The sequence below is a fragment of the Balaenoptera musculus genome, chromosome 3 (genome assembly GCF_009873245.2).
Source record: "Balaenoptera musculus isolate JJ_BM4_2016_0621 chromosome 3, mBalMus1.pri.v3, whole genome shotgun sequence".
Classification (NCBI taxonomy): Eukaryota; Metazoa; Chordata; class Mammalia; order Artiodactyla; family Balaenopteridae; genus Balaenoptera; species Balaenoptera musculus.
In genome coordinates, this window is record NC_045787.1 from 87,203,414 (window position 1) to 87,226,526 (window position 23,113).

The 23,113-nt window shown below is 32.0% G+C and overlaps 1 protein-coding gene across 6 annotated transcripts in view; it reads right to left on the minus strand.

Annotated features, from left to right (window-relative positions):
* Positions 1-23,113, minus strand: part of FBXL17 (F-box and leucine rich repeat protein 17) — a 472,180-nt gene that overhangs the window by 374,454 nt on the left and 74,613 nt on the right. The window contains exon 5 of one of the 6 annotated variants that reach the window (XM_036846595.1): positions 5,272-5,398. The exons of the other annotated variants lie outside the window; for them this stretch is intronic. Coding sequence (XP_036702490.1) covers positions 5,272-5,398 — 127 coding nt within the window. The remainder of the gene's footprint in view (positions 1-5,271; positions 5,399-23,113) is intronic. 6 annotated transcript variants of the gene reach the window in all.

Sequence of the window (23,113 nt, forward strand, 5' to 3'; positions counted from 1 at the left end):
TAATGCCATCTGTGTTGTTGCAAATGGCAAGATTTCCTTCTTTTTTATGGCTGAATATTCTATTGCATTTATATACAGACCATATTTTCTTTATCCTTTCATCCATCCATGGACACTTAGGCTGCTGGCCATTTGTACCACTTATATGTCTTCAGAAAAAAAAGTCTACTCATATCCTTTGCCCATTTTTTAATTAGACTTTTTTGATATTGAGTTGAATGAGCTCTTTATATATTTTTGGATATTAATCCCTTATCAGATACGTGATTTGCAAATATTTTTCTCCCATTCGATAGGTTGTCTTTTCATTTTGTCGATGGTTTTCTCTATGAAGCTTTTCAGTTTGATGCATTCCCACTTGTTTATTTTTGCTCTGGTTGCCTTGGTTTTTAAAGTCAAATCCAAAAAGTCATTGCCAAGACCAATGTCAAGGAGCTTATTGCCTATGCTTTCTTCTAGAAATTTTACAGTTTGAGATCTTACATTCCAGTCTTTAATTCATTTAAATTTTTGTGTATTGTATAAGATAGGGGTCCAGTTTTCCCAATACCATTTATTCAAGTGACTGTCCTTTCCCCATTTTATATTCTTGGCTCCTTTGTCATAAATTAATGGACCATATATGCATGGGTTTATTTCTGGGCTCTCTGAATTCTGTTCTATTGAATTTGTGCCTGTTTTTATGCCGATATCATACTGATTTGACTACTGCAGTTTGTAATATAGTTTAAAGTCAGGAAGCATAATGTCTCCAGCTTTGCTCTTTTTTCTCAAGATACCTGTATTATCTTATTTAATTAAAAACAGAACCACAAATGTAGGTACTATTATTATCCTAAGTAAGGATATAAGGAAACTTGAAGAACAGAGAGGTTAAATAACTGCTCAAGTCCGCACAAGGGAAGTGACTGATTCACAATTAAAGTCCAGGCTGTGTAACCCCAAACCAGAGTTCCTCATCAGTATGAACACTGCTTCCACAAATAACTATCAACCCGCTAAGAATTTTATATACATATGTATGTGTATATACACACACATATATACTTAGAGGCAGACAGACGGACCTTTAGGATTACTTATCATGAATGCTAAATGCAAATGTGTACCTCATCAAGTAGATGACAAGGACACTTCCTTCACCATAAACTACAATGAGAGTTCTGACTAACTGAGGCAGTGCCTGTGACACAAGATTACAACAAACCATTTGATCAAAAAAAAAAAAAACAGGTCAGGTTTTTTCTTTTGTTTAGGCAGCGGTACGGGAAGTAATTTAAATCAAAAGTTATATGAAATCATTAAAAAAAAAGTTTTTAAAAATACGCCACAATTTTCACCTTCTAGGTGTCCTTAGCCTGTGGTAAGCCTACTGTGACTTACCCTTATTTTCATTAGAATGTATAATAGTAACCATGCCTCCCTTCTACCTACCTCTATAGCCATTAAAGAGATCAACAGCTTTGCTATATTTGCTTTCAGACAGTAGAGGTGGGAAGAGGAATGAACTAACATCTTTGAAGCACTATTTTGTGTCAAGAACTATAAGGTTCCTACAAAGGCTGTGGGATTAATCCTCACAACCACCACATGGGCAAGGTATTATTATTCCCATTCTGCAGAAAAGGAAATGAGGACAAAGAAAGATTTATGGCTCTTGATTAGATCACCCATACATTAAGGACAGAGCCTAAATTTCAACCCAAAACTAACTCTAAGGCCTTGTCAACAAGGATTCCAAAAAGCAGCCTAGGCTATGCTCACTGGGAAACATACACCCTCACTTTCTTCTCTGGTCTCAGCACTCCTATCCATTTACTATCCCAGAACTAGTGTGGATGGGGAATCCAGATAAAAGGGAATTTACACTACACAATGCAGATTTCCCCTTCAAGGTAATCAAGAGAAATTAATTTGAAGAGATATTAAATGTAAATTTTTAATACAGTATTAAAACTTGAAAACAAAAAACAAGAAAGTAAATGTGATCCAATATAAAATTATCTTTTATATGTATTCTTTAGCCAGACACTTGAGTAAACTATCACTTGAAGAGAAAACATGTCTATTTCCAAGGATGAAATGAAATGTTTAATGAATTAGCTAGATTTTTTGCATGTTTCCTAACTTTTTAATCCTTTCTATTTCATTACTACATTGTACCACAGAACTTTAGAAAGTGGACATAGTATTTTATTTTAAATATTTGAATTGCTTTGTGAGAATATGAAAACATTACTTTCAGAGACACTATCAAATGACCTTGATGATCTATACAACATTCATAATAGACTGGTAAACATTTGTGAAAATCCTTGCTGTGATGATTGATTGCTTTTTTCCCTGCTTCAGTTACCTCAAACTAAATTGCCTGTCATTAAAATGATGACTTCTGTCAATGTAGTTTCTTAATCCTTCCTCAATCCTTTCTAGCAATGACAACCTTAGAATAATATATTGTAAGTCTTTATGGATCAATAATTCTCAGTATAAAACACTGCAATCTACCACCAAGATTTTTATCCCCCTGTTTATAATGATGTCTGACAAGCTAACTAACAGTAAAATTTCTTACTGAGGAAAAAAAAAAAGACATCTAACATACAAGTCAAATACAATGCTAAAAACAGCATATGCCAATCTAAACAAGTTAAGAATTTTGAGTGAAGCTCAATGTTAGCAAAATGCTTTTATCCTAAAGTAGTTAATGACTGAGATGTCATTTGCAGACTACTCAAGAAAAAAATTATTCAGGCCCTTACTTAGACATTTTGAAATGATTTATGGGAGGTTATTTATGTGAAAAGGCTTCTCGGCAATGTCAAAAACAGAAAGCTTCCACTTAAAAACCATAAAAGATGAGCCAACATGCATACTCTGGGTAAATTTTTCCATAGGCAATTAGAAAAGACATTGTTTTATTTATCTATATTTAGATTGTACCTTGAACATCTTTATATGGAAATTAGTTTATAATTACCTCTAAATACTACAATTTAGATGTTTCCATTTAAGCCAAGAATTACTTAAAATAAATGCCATTATATCAATGAAAACAGAGCCATGACACTGCTTTACAACTGACAGTACCTCTTTTATATAATGAGTTATATTAACTATGTCTTCTCTAAATCTCCATGTGTTTCATTACTTATTAAACTCAAATAACCTGAAATTTCTGACAGCACTAAACTGGAGGGGAAAAGTTTCAACAAGCTAGAAGTTCACGATATTTTTCCTCCCAAACTATTTAACTACAGAATGAGAAGAAACAATTTATATTTACTATTGGGCAACTTGAAAAACATTATCAAGTTGGATTTAGAGAATTAACTCCATATCAAACATCTCTTTAAACTGGGGGGGAGTGGAATGTAAACTCCATTCATTCTTTCTCAAGAAACCATTGGAGGAATTAAAATTGAAGAAGTAGGACTTCCTCGATGGTGCTGTGGTTAAGAATCCGCCTGCCAATGCAGGAGACACAGGTTCGAGCCCTGGTCCAGGAAGATCCCACATGCCATGGAGCAACTAAGCCCGGGTACCACAACTACTGAGCCTGTGCTCTAGAGCCCGTGTTCCACAACTACTGAAGCCCGCGTGCTGCAACTACTGAAGCCCGTGCGCCTAGAGCCCGTGCTCCGCAACAAGAGAAACCACTGCAATGAAAAGCCCGCGCACCGCAACGAAGAGCAGCCCCGGCTCGCCACAACTAGAGAAAGCCCACGTGCAGCAACGAAGACCCAACGCAGCCATAAATAAATAAATAAATAAATTTTAAAAAAAGATTGAGGAAGTAAAACAAGTGAAAGGAAAATATAGAAACCAGGAACAAAAGACCCAACGCAGCTATAAATTAATTAATTAATTAAAAAATTGAGGAAGCAAAACAAGTGAAAGGAAAATATAGAAACCAGGAAACAGGGATCTAACACAGAAAAGAGACAAAAGAAATCTAAATTGAAGCAGAGTTTAGGGCTCCAGGAGCAATGTCTCTAATGAAACACACACACACACACACACACACAATTATGTTATTAGTTTGGTCATATTGAAAAGAGTTTATAGTTCTGTCAGAGTTCAAGGTAAGAATAAGTAACTGGCACAAAGAAAACTAAGCAAACGGGGGAAGCTATTAACTCAAAAAAATTTACACAAGGAAAAAAAGTGAACATAGTACAATATATAGCTCTGTTTTAAATGTTCCCATAGTCATAATAATGTGATATAAATATAATGGAAGATGAGAAAAAGAGAAAAAGGAAAACAGACTATGGTAGGAGGAAAGGAGGGAAAACGCTAAATCATCTTCTTTCACAGTAGAAAGACACTGTGTATTAAAATTGCAAAGTCAGGAAATGGTAGTATGGATTTGGGGAAGGACGATATAGAGGTAAATAAAAAGGAGGAAACAAAAACAAAAAGTTGAAAGCAGTTGTCTCTGTGGAGGAGGACTAAGGCATGAAGAGGGAGGTACCCATTTTTCACTCTAAGCCTAACATACTTTGATGTTTTAAACTATGTACACTTACTGGTTTCTGAAAATTGTTTAATTATTGAATGAAATGGAACTACATGAATCAACACTGACAAAATCTCTAAAAAAATATTGGGCAAAAAAATAGAAAACTGCAGACTGTTAGTTCACTACTGACATTTATGTATCAAGTTTAGAAACAGAAAACCAAAACAGAGTGGGAAGGGTACAAAATTGTTCCAGACAAACAAGAACACTATTTACTGGCAATGACACCATGGACAAATGACTTACCAGCTCTTCACCTCCATTTTTTCATGTGTAAAATACAGATAACAATAGTATCTATCTGATAATGTTATTTTGTGAATTAAATGAGATAATGCAGGTGAAGTGGTTGGTACATAATATACTTTTGATAAATGTGTCTTATTATTATTCCTTTTTTCTTCATTTTTCAATTTTTCTATAATGGATATGTAAATTTTTAATTGAAATTTTTTCCCAAAATGTTCCAGAATTGATTGAAGTAGGAAATGGCATCTATTATTTGAGCTATTAGTTGGTGTCAAAAGAATAGCTCAGCCTCAATTATGCCTGCCCTGTGCTGACCCCACACACAAACATGAACAAATATTTAAAGAATCATTGGTTTGAATGGGGCGCCCTAACCTTCTCCTCTACTTTTATTCATTCAGCAGATACCGACCACTCACTAGGTTTAAGGAATGTATAAGAAGGTATGCAGAACATGAAGATGCAAAATACATGGTTTCTACACTCAGATAGCTTACTGTAATCAAGGTAGGGAAGCTGAGAGGTAGGTAAATGCAGTGTGATATGCCATGTCATGGCTGTGAAGTCAGGCAGTCTGGGGTTCCAATCCTGGTTCTGCAATCTTAAACTCCAAGCTCCAGTGTCCTATGTAAAAATTTGGATAATAGAAATTGCCTTACAGAGTTACCTAAGGATCAAGATAATATTCTTAAAGCAACTACCACATGACACACAGTAGGTGCTCAGTATTTGGAAACCCTTGGTCCTACTAGAATTGTTGTAGAAGATACATACTTTCAGAAATGGAAAATTCAGGGGAAAAGCCCTGCACATCTGTTACTCTGTAAAACTCTCACAAAAAGATATAAATAAATGATTACAAATTCTTAGTGAGAAAATTTACTTTCAGATACGGGAAACCAGGGATTATTTTTTGTGGAAACACTGGCATTTTAAATACCATGTTCCAAAAATCCTAAGACACATTATTTTCCTGTTTTAATATCTCTGAAACAGAATGTACCCAGCAATGATGATGTGCCAGTTTAACTGGCAACATTTCTTTCTTAATGGTACATAAAATAATAGATTCAGTGAAGTACAGTAGACAGGGATGAAGGGAATTATATAGAGGATAGCAATACTAAAGGCACAGTACTGAAATTCCCAAGGCATGAATGTTGGCATGTACAGTTCGGGTTGGCCAGTATGCAGTTGTATACAAAGAGGAGTTAGGAAACAAGGGTGAAAAGGCAGTCTGTTCCATTAGTTTGTTTACCTGGGTCACTACCATACTAGTTAATGAAGTATTGCTGTATGTGGCAAGGTATAAATCTTGGTATGTAGTAGGGTGAGTTCACCCATATTGTCCTTCAGAATTATTTGGTTCTTCTTGCCCCTTACACTTCCATATCAATTTTAAAGTCAGACTGTCTAATGCTGTAAAAAATACTAGTTGAGATTTTTATCAGAATTGTATTATTGAACTTACTGGATTTATTTGGGGGATAATTTCTATTCTTATGCCTTCCCGTTCAAAAGCATAGTACCTCTCCCCATTTATTTAGCTTTTAGGTCTTTCAATAAAGTTGTATCATTTTTTTCCATAAAGGTCTTGCACATCTTTTGTTGGATGTAGTCCCTGGTATTTATTATTGGGGTTTTTTTAAATTGCAAATGGCATTTAAATTACCTTCTGTAAATTGATGGAATATTCAGTAATCTCAAGTATATATGGTAATACGATTGTTAATATGTTTAATCTTGCTTTTCTGTATGTTTATATGTATCATAATTTAAAATTTAACAAAAATATTTCCATGATACACAGATTAAAACTTCAGAAGTCCAAATAAAAGATTCGTTAACACATATGCAATTTCATTTAAAACAAGCAAAGCACAGATTTAAACTGTCCTGTAAAGAACATAACATCCAAAACCCATATTCATGTATAATATCATACAATACATATAAAATGTTGGGTTATTAAACACTGGACTAGTTCCATTTCCACAACCTTGAAATAAATGATAGGAGTGGTAGTGATATCAAAACAATTATTCTTGCTCACTTTAGTGATTTTATTAGAGTCAACTCTCTATTGCCCACACCAACAGAGAGAAACATTGACACTTGCAACAGAAAACTACAGATAACCAACCCAAGTGAGTTGAACATACACTAAAAAATTAGGCCTCCCCTAAATTTATAAGTATCCAGAACAGCTGGGTCATCATCTGCTCTACTTTCCCTCAAGACAACTTCATTGATTACATGAGACAGCTGGTGGCAGAGAACTGGCAGCAGAAATGAATCCCAGTTTCCTTAAAATGTGAAGCAGACTACACACAGACATTTATTTTTCCAAAATTTCTCTAATTCAAGTTCCAAAATATCCTTACTCTCACAACTTTACCCTTTTCTTAAAGAGTCATTAGCAGACTAAAAAATAAAATCAATGAAATGAGTTCGGGACCAGTATGCTAACTTCCAAACCTCTGTCTCTTGGGCTCCAAATCTTTAGACATCCAACTGCCTACTTGAACATTTCCTAAACTAGTGTCCTCTGATGTCTCAAACATGACCTGTTTACTACAGCAGTCCACCCCAAGTCCCAAAACTATGTCCCCTTTCCAATAGTCCCTATGTCAGTGAGTAGCACCTCAGCCTAGAAACCTAGAAATTGACTTGGGTATTCCAACAAACCTAGAAGTTGGTCTACGTACTCCTAGAAGCTGGTCTTGGGTACTCAAAACAAAACTGTTGTTGTGAACCACAACATCCAGTTAATCATCAAGGTTGACTCTACCTCAATATTCTTTCTACTCACTGCCACTGCCTTCATCAGACACTCATTACCCTTTCCTCTACTATTGCAGTAATTTCTTTACTTGGTCCTTCTACCCTCATCCCTCCACCAGAAAATCTTCTGAAAATGTAAATAGGTACATGTTACTCTCCCACTCAAAATTCTTTAATGTCTCACCAATGCTTACAGGATAAAATCCAAAATTCTTAGCATAACATCCAAAAAGCTTTTATAGCCTACATGTCCAGTCAGCCTCATAGGTCCATAGTCTCCTTTTCCTAGCCCTGCTCTCTAAATGCCTCCATACCTCTGCACATAATGTTCCCTTAACCTAAAATCCCTTCTTTATTTTCTATTACCACCTGGAAATATTCTTCAATTCTCTGTAAACAAAACAAAGCATCATCAACTCACAAAAACCTTCTCTGAACCCTGAAGAAGACTTAAGCACTGCTCTAAAGTTTCCTTTGAATCATGCCTTATTATATAGCACATATAACACTGCATTTTAATTCTCTATTAAGATCTGTCTCTTCCTAAATAACACTTAATTGGGAAATATCCAGAATTAAAGCATAGTGTCAGTATTCATCAGACACCAAAAAACATTTGAATAAACACTGTATATTTCTATTAACTTCTTATTAATCTGAAAATATAGTTATCACTGATACTTTGAAATTAAAATATTTCTTGGTAGGAGTCATTACATCTCACAATGAGGAATTTTCATTATAAAATGAAATACTGCCTATTAATATGAGTTATATATAAAATTGAAATATTTTACACTAGTTTTAAGTGGCTTATTCATTTAAAAAAGGATTGAAAATTTTCTAATCTAACACAAAGTATGAAAATTGTAAATCCTATAAGTAAAAGTTATTTTCAAATATGGAGACAAGCATAATTTTGTTCCTAGAAAATAATTCTGGAATATTTATGTTTCCTCTAAGTTTAATGTCTCTACTTGATTCTGAGCACACAAATTTGAAGGAATAATTTTCAACTTACTAAACAGTAAAATATAACTTTAAAATTGTATATTTAGACTATATTCATACTCAAATGTTTAATTAAATCCCCTCAAAATTATATTTACTGAATCATCATACATTTGATAACCATATGATGAAACAACATACAAAAAGTAAACAGAAAGCCATGTGCAGTTAAATTACTCATTTTAAACTGCACAAATTATTTAAGAACACTATCAACAGCAAGGATCTCACTCAGGAGTAATGTATGTCAATCATTAAGAAAAATAATTCAAAGCACACACACATAATATTAAGCAAACACAGACTGTCAAATTAATACTTATTTCTAATATAAGCACTCAACCACAGAAAAAATGATACATATCAACGATACTTTTTAAAACTTATGCAATATATACACTCTTAATGGTACTAAATTGCAAAATATACGATTCAACCAAAGATCAAATTTCTGTGTACTCTATTGTCTGAAATACATATGTTTTATAATTCCAAGAAGTTGTAAGTTCCTTAAAAATACTTTGCGTTTACAATCTAATATTAATACTACTCAGTGATTCTCATTCATTATGAATGTTTTTATGAATTTTTGAAAACTGTCTAGATTCAGAAGCATAGATCCCAGTGGATGCTTTTAACCTTCATCTTACCAGTGCCAAATGGTGAATAAAAATCTCTAACTGAAGAAATCAGATTTAACTATAACATTATATATGTATATAAAAAAATATTTCCTTGATATTTCCTTATGTATCCACCTATCCTCCCTCCAAAAATCAATGAAAGAAAATAAGGAAAATCTTTACATTCAACTTGGTTGGAAGTGATGAGAAAATCAATCAGACCAACAAGGATGGGAAAAAGTAAAAAACAAACACTTCTACTGAGATTGCTATACTCAGCCTATCTTTTAAAAAAAAAAAAAAAAAAGCCTATGCTACGTCTTCATTTTTTAATTTGAAAGTCTACCTAAAAGGATCAGGTGCCAATTTCTTATTTTATTTTCTTAACAACATTTCTCTATATCTCCAAAAAACACTTTGGTTAATAGTTATTTTAAGTGATTTTACTATAACATAATATAGCAACAACTCTAATAAAATATTAAAGTTATTTATACACATGTGCACATTTTTTTAAGTCTTAAGGATAAGCTTACTAAAACTTAACATAATTCAATTCTCAGTTACTAAACTTTTAAACAAAATGGCTTTCAGATATTCAAGGAAAGATTTTAAATTAGTTTTTAAATGCGATATTTTACTGCAAAAAAATGATCTTTAAGAACTATGCTTCAAATCTGTGTACTTTCTCAAATTTTGGAATATAATATTATCTAACTGGCTTATTTTATTTTTAAAATAAAAACTGTTTACATTTAGTAAGCATTAACTATGTACCAGGCACTATTCTAAGCACATTACATATATAAACATATTTAGGGGCTCAGGAATTAAATAAATTGCTCCAGGAGACAAAGCAGAAGAGCTGGCATTTGAACCTAGGCAGTCTTGTCCAGAGTCCATACTCTTTACTATAAGTTTACAGCCTCTTCTGTGCCAAGGACTATGCTTGGGACTTGCAATTCAAAGTTCACACAATCAAACAAAACACACAGTCTCTGCTTTCAAAGAGTTCATAACTATTTATACATATATAAACCAACAATGTTTCTAGTGATAAGAGACCTTCTAGTAATATGATCCAATTGCTAGTAGAGCTCAAATCAGTATAACTAATTCTTAAAGTAACTCTTCACAAAGGAGATGACATTTGGTTTCAAAGGGTGGGAATGCGAAGGGAAAAACTCTAGAAAGGTAGATTAGAAACAGACTCTAAGGTCCCAATGAATGCTGTTCTAAGGAATTTAGATTTGGCTGTGTAAGCAATTGAGAGCGAAAGGATTTTTACTCTGTCCAGCCAAGTGTTTTAGTAAAAAAAAAAGCAAAAATACTTTTCAGTGTTATTGAAGCTAGGTGGAACAAGAAAGAGATTGAAGACAATAACATTAGTTAGAAACCTACTAGAAGAGTCAGAAAAAAAAGTACAGAGAGAAGAAAGAATGAAGAGTTATTTCCAAAGTTTAGAAACTGAATTTGATGGGAAAGTGGGAAAGATGAGAGACTGGATTGAGTCTGAAGTTTCTAGCTTGAAAGACTAACAAGTGATAACATTAAATGGATACAGAAGAAAGCAACAGGAGCCGAGGGGAACTGGGATATGATTCATGATTTCAAACAATATAGCTGACACTACAAGTCTTGATTTTTATAATAAAAAAATCAGCTGCTTTCTGTTATGAAACATATTTGTATATAAAATACAAATGTAAGTTTCTTAAACTTGTTTCTTTTGACCCTATTTATACTATTTTCTTGATAAGAATACATCTAATACTAAGCATGGAACAACTTCTTCTTAGAAAGTATGACCTAAAATAAAAAGATCAACCTCCCTAAAACCCAAAAGCACTGATTTATTTACTGTACATTATTAATGTATGATGGTTAAGACTTTGATACAGCTGTAGCACTTACTTTGATGTCAGCAGTAGCAGAAGTACCCCAGTTGCCTTCTATACCCAATCTTAATGAAAATATATTTTTAATACCTTTGAGTATCATATGTCACTTCAGACATTTTCTGCTTTGCTCTGAGTAATAGTTTATTCTATTAATTTTGTATTAATATACATTAAAATAAACATTTTAAAATTAATCATTTGTTTTATTAATGCCTACTAGAGTTATAAGTATCCATTTCAAATGAAACAAAACATTCAAAAGTCTAAAATTATAAAAGATACATAACTGCAACAAAAAATAGTAATTGCTATTTTTAATACAAGAATTCATTGTTTTTTTACTTCAAATTGTTATTAAATAAGAAAAACAAATAGAAAAGGATTTCATTTTCTTAAAAATTAAATCTAGCATCATTCAGTTAAGACACAGTTAACAACATAGGAACTGACTTCCTCATTTTGATAATTTCCACATGAGGCAAATAAAATAATCATCTCCTTTAATAACTTCATAAATAAACCCAGGGTTAAGACCATTCACTTCCTTAAAAAAGGATAACTTATAATTCAGTAGCAAAGAGCAAAGTGAAGAAAACAAATAGTAAAGGTGGTAAAGGTGGATCATTTTATAATCTATAATAAACAAGGCAGTCTGGTGAATTTCATGAAGTATAGTTTTCAGACATAAATCTATACTGTGACAGAATTATATAATATATAAGACCTCAACAGTTAAGGAATGCAATTATTAAATTAAAACAAAAATTTTTTGCTGAATTCACAAATTAAAATACATTAGTTTGACCAACAGGTGGTGCTCAATCTCCATTTATAAAGAGAATAAACATTCCCCCAAAGCATTTGCAATACAATGAAATCATTTGCAGACTATGTGGCAATTTTTAGAACTCAAACATCAGAAAACCCAGTGTATAAACATTATTTTAACTGTTTTACTGTGCAGAGGAAAATTGGTTACCTTGTAAAAGACTTTTAAAACTGATACTGACTGCCCATTCGTCCATAGAAGACTTTGCTAAAACAGTTTTTTAAATATTGCTGAAACGTTTCTTTTAAAAAGTAACATTCAATACTGTAAAATGTTATGCAACACAGAAATAAACTTTTAAAAATTATCCCAGTGTTCATTATAAATTAAAAAAATACTAAAGTCATTTTATTTTTTTACTTTTTTTTAAAGTCATTTTATACCAGTTTAACTCATGCTTTAGAATTCTAAGTATTTAACACTCTATCCTTTGCTAGACAGTTTTTAAAACTAACAAAAACTAAGATATTTGGCTAAACAAGAATCAGCCTATTTTTGAAAATTCAGGTTTCTATATGGCACTATATTCTTTACTTGTAAAAACAGCTTAAGACTCAATTGTCTGGCTGAATTCTAAATGCAAGTTACTCTCACCAAAAGCAATATCGTTACTTCTTATCTGAACCGTGATCAAACAGTTTCACTCTTTCATTACCACAAATACCCAAGTAGGACTTATACAATTTTAACTTATCTGTCACATAACTAAATTTTTTTTCTTCTTAGGGAGAAAGAAACACAAAGTACTACAGAAATTTTGCAAAATATAGCATTATATGATAGAAAATGCCCCAAGACAACTTTTAGTCTATTCAAGTTATAGTCTTCTTACTACTTAATGTGAAGATAAGAAGGCATACAGTATTTGGTTTCTAAATGTCGGGAAAAAAAAAAAAAACAAGGATAGAAGACACTAAGAAAAATTACTTTTTGTATAAATTCTGTGCATAGAAAAAAGACGTTGCTACGTATTAGTCAAAGGGAGAGCAATAAAGCAGGATAGAGATGGATTTAAACTAAAATCTAAATAAAACAATTTCAATGGGCTTATAGTTTTACTGGAAGCACCTAAAGCCTTAAGTTTTGCTTTACAAAAATTAAATGCCACTGATTACTAACTCAATAATGTTAAGAAGAAATCAACTCAAATTCAGTCTGAGATATGGGAAACAATGTTGTAATTGTAGAAAATATTAAAAATTTTTAAAAAAAGCAATGTTCTGGATCAACAAAATACAGTACATTCTTTGATAACATACTATCTTCCTCATACAGAATTTTAAAGTATCAGAAGTCTTATTCCCAATTCATTCTTTAATTTTTAGACCCATGTTTATTTATTCACTGTTATTAACCACAAATTAAAAGTCTAATTTAGTTCTTACATGTCTTCAAAACGAAACAAAAAAATTTAAAACTGAATATTTTGGCATTTAAAACATATATATTTATTCTTGTTTATAAAATGAAAGTCTTTTTTTCCATATCCACATTGAAATTCTGGCTCATTGACCCAAAAATTAACCTTCAGTTTTATATAGTACCAATATTTCATTAAAATACAAATAAACCATATTTTCCTTTGTTACCTAACTGCCAATATTGAAACCTAATTTTAACATGAGTACACATCTGAAATAGTAGCCCCAAATTTATGTTGCTGTTCTAAAGCAGTCTTATTTTGTAACAGTTTTTAAAATTCTCTAATAGTGTTAAAGTCATTTAGACAAGATTCTACCAAAATCTTGTTTTTCTTTTAAACTGATGGCAGAGTTGGTTGTATCTTTCTGACACACAGACTAAATTCCCAATTCACAGCTACGTAGTTTAAAGCTCCTTAAGCAAATCCCTCACTTCTACTTCCCTTGTAAACGTGAGGTTCTTACCCCCTGCCCAAGATACCATTAAGGTATATTTTGTGCATACACAGAAAAGTTTCAAACTTTTTTTTTCATATCTATACAAGCAGGTTTACATAACAGAAATATGCATTAGGAAACAAAGACATGCCTAATTTTTAGGGACAGAAAAATGTTTAAGTTACAATGTAAACATTATTGAAAAAGGAAAGAAAAACCAGCAGGTAGGCTCATTTCTACATAATCCTTCCTTTTTTAAGATAAATATTCCCTACAGTAAACTTACTAGATTTTACTTTTCAATAGCTAAAATGAATATCTATACTTTGAAATGCAAAAAATATATAAAATTTTTTTTTTTAAAAAAGGCCAGTCTGCCCCTGTTCATGATTGGCTGCTTGTCCAGTAAGACCTGGGTCCCTAGGTATGTTATCCGCTCTGCAGGAGCTGATTGAAGCAGTGCATGTGAAATTCGGAAGGATCCAGGAGAAACTAAATAGCGTGGAACACAATAACACGATAAAATGTCAGTCGAGAATCTGAAAAAAAGGGTAGATGTCATGGAAAAAATCATTAGATATTTCTTCCCAGAACATCTGAAATGATGGGTAAATGAACCTACATGTCCAAATTTATACCCTGCACTTAAAGTTTCAGAAGATGAATTTCTTAAAGCTCAAAAGGAATGTGTCCATTCTCACAGAGGATTCTGATTACAGTTTTGAGTTGTATAATCTATAATCTTTAAAGCCAGAAATAGATGGTCACATATCAGTGTCTCACTTGAAATTTTTAAAACACATTTTAATCGAATCATTGGGTCTGCTAATGATTAGATTAAATGATTTAATATTTATATCTCTGACTCAAAAAAACTTTAGGGACTTAATTTTCAAAACTTTCACTCAACTGATACTAAAGCATTCCTTCTACTTGATGGAAAAAATTATAACAGGGAAGAAAACATATTCAGATCTAAAATGAAGCATACTTTATACAGAGACACACACTCTCTACTACTTGTTCAGTGCCCCAATTTAGAGACAAATAGATTCATGATTTTGTTTTCATGAACAATTTTGGAATTGTACAATAAATGCTTCCAAGAAGAAAGATAATGGTTTTAATTAAATGTGTGGACCAAATATCTACTGTACTATAGGGCAGTTGTTAAAAATTACTAACTATAAAAGAGCTGCTTCTTTTATACTACTTAATTATCTCCATATGGAGGTTTTTTCTGTAAAGTATGTTTAACAGTGCTCTATATACAAAAGAGATGTATTCATTCTATGAAGTTTTGTTTAGTTTCATTTTGCTATGGTAGCAATTTGAGAAAACCTAGAGGGCAGCTCCTAGACCCAAAAATTATTCATTAGTATAAAATAACTCAGTTTCTTTTACACAAAAAGAAGCAACAAAGAGAAAGGAAAAAAATAAAGATGTGTATTTCTGGCTACATTTTTATTACCTAGAATTTTTATAATGAAGGTCTATATGCAATTATTTTACATACATAAGGGTAAAATTCCCCTAGTTCCAAAAACTGATGACTCAAAATGATTTATAATTACAGATGGTAGTTAGTAAAATAAAATGAATATTAAAGAATATGTATATATGTTTAAATGTTTATAGTTTAAAATAATAGCTTAAATATAATCTATAACTAGATTATAGAGTAAAATGTAGTATACAAATACATGAACATAAAAGTAACGGACCTACTAAAGTTTTCTATGAAATGAAATTGATTCATGGAGTAACCACTAGAGCATTTTAATTGTAGCTTTTTACTGTATTTTTGTCTACCAATTTTAAAAGATACAGATAAAACTCAGGGACCTCTGAATTCTGTTATTTCCACCACTTATTAATTCTGTGACCTTTGGCTTTACTTTCTTGCTCAGTTTTCTATTACCCTGTCTGAAAATGGAGGGGGCACATAATTATATAGATGAATTAAATGATAAAAATCTAAGATGAGTTTAAGAGTTTTTAAAAATTCATCTTAACAAAGGAAATTTTAAGAATAAAACAAGTCATCTTTTCATGGAGAACTGTTGGCATTATTTGAATTGCAAAACAATTCTAAGCCAGCAATTTTACTAAATTTCTTTTAGCACGCAATTACTACAGCTTGTCTATGCTTCAAAACTCTTACATCTTCCTTACGCAGCACTTTAAGTTACAATTCTAACAGGCAGAAATGTAAACACTGTGTTAACTACTATGTGAATGCAATAGAAATTATTTGTGGTAAGTTTTGTATTTTTGTTTTTAGTTGCATTACCATAGATCTAACCCTAAGAAAAAAGACAAACACTGGAAAAATAACACTTATTCTTACATGAATTTTAAATAATAAAACTGCATTATTCCTGGAAAATGTGTATCAGTTACCAGTATAAATGGAGTAGGTTAATAATTATTTTACTAAGAGACATCGTATGGTTCTTCTATTTAGGAGAGCCATAAAAAGTTGGAATCCAAAAATCTTTGGCACATCAGTTCCTAGAATGATAATTTCTATGGATCTGTAAGTATCATATTTTTAACTCTGCTAGTAACAAAATCCAGATATTTCTCATTCTTAATGGGAGATACAAGTATTGATATAACAGGATAACTAATTTTAAGAATACCTCCTAGTAGGACAGGCAATCCAACCATTTCTCATGTCGTGATTGGAATATGACATTTCTTTGCGCCAACCCATCATAAGTCTTTCTGAAAAACATGCCACAAATTTGGACCAATCAATAAAGCAGTTGGTCAAGGCTAATTTAGCTGAAAATACAGATGTCAATGTAACTAAACTGGCACATCCCAGGAAAAACAAAAGTTTACACTAAAATAGAGACAAAGATACTATAATGATTATCTCTAGATGAGTATAAAGTCATCAACAGTCAAAAATACTTCCATGAATATATCAATACATTGTAACTGAAGAGTAATTTCTCTCAAAAAGGTGGATGGAGGATTCACTTTTGGTTTATGGAATAGCCATTTCAAACAAAACCCCAAAATTAAAGTTGGAAACACATACTGCTTCTTGACCTTATTGTCTTAGAAGCCTCCCTAAATGAGTCTTTAGCCTGAGGAAATTAATCACTTTCAAATTAACCCTTTTTAAAAAGTAAATTAGCTTATCATTGTTTAGGCTGAGAAAGCCTTGAAAAATTAAGATACTTACAAAATATAATTTCTACAAAGTCTGAAAATTTTCTTCTAACCAAACAACTGTAATTAAGATAATAATTTTTCCCATCAAATCCTTAAACCCTATTGAACCATTTAAGAAATACATTAAGTGTTTTAATTTAATGTTTTCCTATATTTAAATAATACTTTAAGGAATAATATGTTTGTATTTTGTGGGGTATTTTAATATAAATTTTTTTTTCAGAAACAGACATATATCTTTTATATATACACTAATAGTTTTTTCTATAAGGTAACCTATGGAATTAATATATAGATATGTTTCATTTTTTAAAAAAACCGACGTTGAAAGAGAAATCAGTGATAATTCACAGTTCAAAATAATTTTTCATTTTATTAAAAAAAAGCTACATAATTTCTTTAGGCCCAAAATGTCACAACTAAATTAACATGTTACCAAGGTAAAATAAAAAAGGAGATTTGCATTCACTTTTTTAAATAGAGAACCTAATACATAAAGCTACAAATACTACCATTGTAAGAAAACAGCTGTACATGAAATTGTATAGCTTTACCATTACATTCAAGTCCCTGATGCAGATCCAGCTAGTGGTAGCAACAACACAAAATGCTGAAATCTTAACATGAACACTCTTCCTAAGCCTTAGAAAAATCATGAGATTCTCTCATACATATGAAATGCTTCAAAATATAGTCCCTTTACTAACTGTGGCCTCTAAACTACCCAGTATAGGACTCAAATAACAGCCATACACTGAACCATAACATATGGCTAAAGACAGAGAGCAAAATGACCACCATTAGATGAACCACCTAGAACACACTTCTAGTACCAGCTCAATGCCATTTGACTAGATCACTTCCCCCAAACACACACATACATTACACACACACACATCCCACAATCAACACTACCCATTCTTTGTTTCCATATCTTGGTCTTCTAATTTAAGACTAAATGCAAACAAAGACAAGTCCAATTGTTTTATTTCACTGTGGAAAAGAACTCTGAATTTGAGAGAGATGAGTCTGCTCAACATAAAATACATGTATTCTGAAAACTTTACTTTTTACTGCAACTAAAGGCTTCTCTCATCTAAAGTAAAGAAATTCAAAACTGAAGTATTTTAGCTACAGGAGCAATTTTTAAAGTCTGGTCCAGGGATTCTCACTCAGGACCTGCTCAGGGTATCGGCAATGTCAAAACTATTTTAATAATAATACTAACGCATTAATTGTTTATTCCACTCTCATTCTCTGAATATAGTGAAATTTTTCACAAACTATATAACCTGTGATGACATCACTCTAATGAGTGATGGAATATATGCTTGTATATTAAATTTTCTCATTTTTAATTTCAAATGCAAAACGTATCAATAGATACAACAACATGAACAATGTTGTTCATGAGAGTCCTGAATAATTCTTAAGAGTGCAAACAAGAAATCCATAAACCAAAGAGATTAAGAAATACTGAACAGAGGAAATTTGGTCCCCAGAAATACTGCCTTTAATGGAGGGGAGATCATATACTATGTTCCTTCCTCTATCTCCTTCACAGCCCCAAGACATGTATCTCCAGCCCTTTTAATTTTATTACAGTTTTAAACCCAAAACAAATAATCTATCATGAACACTAAACACTCTCAATACAGTCGTTTTAAATAAATACAGAGCAGCCACAATTTCCATGCAAATTTATATCTACTACTTTATGATTATTTAATTAAATCTGTTTTTCTTCAAGTACCAGCATTCAAGAAAAACTATTTTAGTCTTAATTTGAATTACTGATTCTGCTTTAGTAACTATATTTCAATAGTGTTATTTATTTTTATTTCATTATAACTTTCAGTAGTTAAATCTAATAGGTTAACTCAATATTTATAAACTAACCAAAGAACATAATTATCACTTAATTGTTTTCATGAGAAACCATTTTCTAAATTCCAATCAAATTCATAAATAAGCCTATGGAATACAAACACTTTTCAGTGAAGATTTCCTCTAATTATTGAAACAAAGCTACCAAGTATACACAAATATACACGTTGCTTTAATTTTGTCCTTTGGGTTGCCAAGAACAAAAATTCAATTCAAAGGAACTCCAGAGAAAGGAAATCTCAACAATCATCAACACAAGAATGAAAAGACCTAGGCACCAAGAGAGCTCTTAAACTCCCTCTCTCTCAGTGTTGTTTCTACCTCTCACATTCAGTATTTCTTTTCTTACCTCATATCTAACCCTTATACATACTTGATAAAAAACAATTTCCGTACCCTGTGGGGAGTGAGACTTCTTCCTGATCTTTCTTTACAGTAAAATAAAAATAAAACTTTTCCATTTGAAACTGATTCTCTACTGTACATCTACAATAAAACTTTTCTATTAGGAACTGATTCATTTTTTACAATTTCTAACTCCCAGGAGAAAAATTTGATCAGTTCTTGGGAAAGGTAAACTTTCTAAGCTTCAATTTCCTCCTCTGAAAAATGGGGAGATAATAATACCTACCTCATAAAGCTGTCATAAATCAACAAGTCTTAAAAGATGAGCCTGGTGGAAAAGAGGGGAAAGAGAATTTTGAGCAGGAAGAAGTGAGCATGAATGGCATGTTCTGCAAACCACATATGGATTCAGATAAGGCAGAATGGGTTTGTAAGGACATAGTAGGAGCAAGGCTTGCTAAGCAAAAGTCAGGCCAAGGGGGTATTGTCAACCATTCTAAGGAGTGTGGGGTCTCTACCTTATATGAGAGGAAAAAACATTTAAGGATTTCTACCCAAGAATGAACACAGAAGAAAAACAGGTTGAGAGAAGGGGGTAGGTAAGATTATGAGCTTAGTTCTACTGAGTTTTGGCGTGCTCAATTTGAACTGAAAATAAAGGTTTATAAAAGAGAATAAGACTAAGAATTATTCAGCAGTCTGAGCATACAGGGAGTAGCTGAAGTTGGAACTCAAGCAGTTGTTAAATGGTCCTTTTCCAACTGTTCAGACCAATCTCCACAGAAACATCCATACATTTATCTATCCACTTCTAAAACTAAAGTTTCTTAAAACAATATTGACCTTTACTATTTAATACATCTGAATGCTTCCACTCCAATTAAAAAAAACTGCCAAATTGGGTCCAATAAATTTATATCAAAACCCACTACTGGAGGCTTTACTGACAGAATAATACTGATTTAAGGTACTGTTGTAGTACTCAGAGCAGACTCCTATATCCAAGAGCCATTACATTTGTATTTTTAAGTCTTATCCATAATTGTTCATGTACATGAAGGAATAAATAAATTTGTGTATTTTTAGAGGATATTTTTATTTTGAGGGTAAATCTTTATACATTTTCATGAAAAAAAGCATGTATACATATTTATTGTTGTTTTTATTCTGTGAGCATTTAAATATTCAGAGAAAATGTACTTCCCAGTGCCTCAAGTACAGCTAAAGGTTTAATGTGTAATTCTGTGAAATAAATGAGAAAGCTACACTGGTGGTTATGTGTTTGATACATATTACTAATGGATACAGGTCTCAAAGAGGAATTTTTACTATGTTTAGGTCTAAAACATTAGGTTCGAAAATTTGCTATAACAGAGGTAGTACAGAGCAGTGGTTAGGAACATGTATTTTTGATGTCATACTGCCCAAATTCTAACCTTGGCCCTGAAATTTACTAGCTGTCATCTCTCTGTGCTTCAAGTTTCCTCATTTGGAAAATGGAGATAATAACAGTACCTACCCTAGGGATGATGTGAGAATTAAAGGAGTTAAAATATATTTAGTGCTTCACAGAGTGTTGGACTCAAATGTTAAAATATTATTATTATTTACCTTGGAACAAGTTATCTAACCAGACTCTTACTTCTTTTAAGTGAAGGGGCTTCCACTGTGTGGTCTGTCAAGTATTTCATCATTCTGAGTATAGGGAATAAAGCTGCCATTTTTTCCATCATGGTGTCCACAGACTGCTGAGTCATAGGATTTTAAGTTAAGTACAATCTGAAGGTCTTTTATAAAAAAAGAACTTGAACCTTCATACTCTCTTCTCTAATTATCACTTGTGAGTATATAAAAAAATCCAAAATATTGACACTAGTAATTGCCGCTTACCATTTAATGACTATGCCTTCCTCAATACCTGTCATTTTTCAGTTCTTATACTTTCTCTTTTTGATGGTATACCCCAAAAGTACTAAGTCTGGAACCACTGACTATCAGATCAAGTACCCATATATCTTTCAATTATCCCTGCCTGTATCACTGTACATAACATAGTAATGTCACTGACAGTTGTTATAGTGATGACTTTCTCGAGCCACCAAGAAAAGGCTAATTATCTTGATATATTTTCTTTAACATATTTTAGAAAGACTGCCTTTTAAAAGGTTTAAAGTGAAATGAGTGACCTTCAGTTATCTAGTCTAAGGTGTCAACTCCTTGGTAGTATAAGTAAAATTCTGTTTTACTCTATACCATATCAACCTCTGATTCTGTTTAACATATGTATTTCCATTTGCTTATAGATGAACCTTACATGAAGGTACTTGGCTGATATGCTGACAATAAGTTCTATTGGACAAAATATTCTGTATAACAAATTACCTTTAATCTTGGCCCATGAGAGTATATTCATTGTAATAAAAGCTGCTTCTATTGAGATATATTGTTATAAAATATTGAAGAATAAAGAAAAGACTGGCCATCATAAGCTTTCTAAGTATCTCCAGTTTGTTTTAAGTTTTATCTATGTGTGTATGTGGTTTACAATATAACTATTTCATTTAAATAGTGTATGTTATAGGAGATATAATAGTAAGATAGGATTTCTTAAATATCAGTTGATCAATGAATACTGCCTTAAAAATTCATGTTCTCAGTTCTGTTTGTTCCTATAAACTGACAGAAACACGACTTTGTCCAATTTCTACCCCACCTACCTAAGAAAATTCCTACTACTGCTGTTTCTAACTATCTTGCTTTTCTTTTTTCTTTAAATTTTTATCAAATAAAATTAAGGAATGAGAAAGAACATTTTGTATTAATAGTAAAAAATAACAAGGGGGTGGAAGTAGTACTAGTAAGAATAATAGTAGCATGAACAGTAACAACAACAATAATGAATAACGGTGATTTTCATTTTTTGAGTGCCTAGAATGCATAGGCACTGTGCTAAGCATATTATATATATTATCTCATTGCAACAATCCTATGAGGAAAATTTAATTATCACTTTATGGTTTAGAAAAACTGTGGTTCAGAGAGGTTAAGTAGCTTGCCCAAGATTACAATGGCTAGTAAGTGGTAGAAAAGAAATTCAAACCAACTTGGCTTCCTTAACACTACACACAACCCTGACTCCTGCTGGTATATTCTGCAGTCCAAAAAAGTTTTGCTTTACAGAAAAAATGTTAATCTAATTTGGGGGGAACTTCCCTTGTAGATTATATATAAGCAATTATTCTACAAAATTGCTTAACTACTAAAAGAATCTAAGTGAGCAGTGTGACACCTCTTGCTGTTATTTAGAAGAGAAGTAACTTTTGTCCTCATTTCCTCCATCCATTGCCCTTAATGGATGAGAAAACTATTTTGCTTGAAAAGGAAATAAATAGGTAACATTAATTCTTAAAAAACATAACTGTTCATTAACTGATTTTCAGGAATTAAAAGATGGATAACAAATGGTTTAGAATAGACACAGGGAAATGAGCATTCAGATATACTGTGGGTGAGAGTACAAACTGACACAGCCATTCACCCTGAAGTGTATTCTGCCAACAGGTAGCAAATTTTAAAAGCAAATACCCTCTAGACTCCAAAATTTCACTCTCAGAATATATTCCCAGGAAATAATTGCAGAAGTAAAAGAAAAAAGAAGAAACTGAGGCAAGGATATACAATGGAGAAAAGATAGTCTCTTCAATAAGTGGTGCTGGGAAAACTGGACAGCTACATGTAAAGAATGAAATTAGAACGCTCCCTAACACCATAAACAAAAATAAACTCAAAATGGATTAAAGACCTAAATGTAAGACCGGACACTATAAAACTCTTAGAGGAAAACATAGGAAGAACACTCTTTGACATAAATCACAGCAACATCTTTTTTGACCCACCTCCTAGAGTAATGG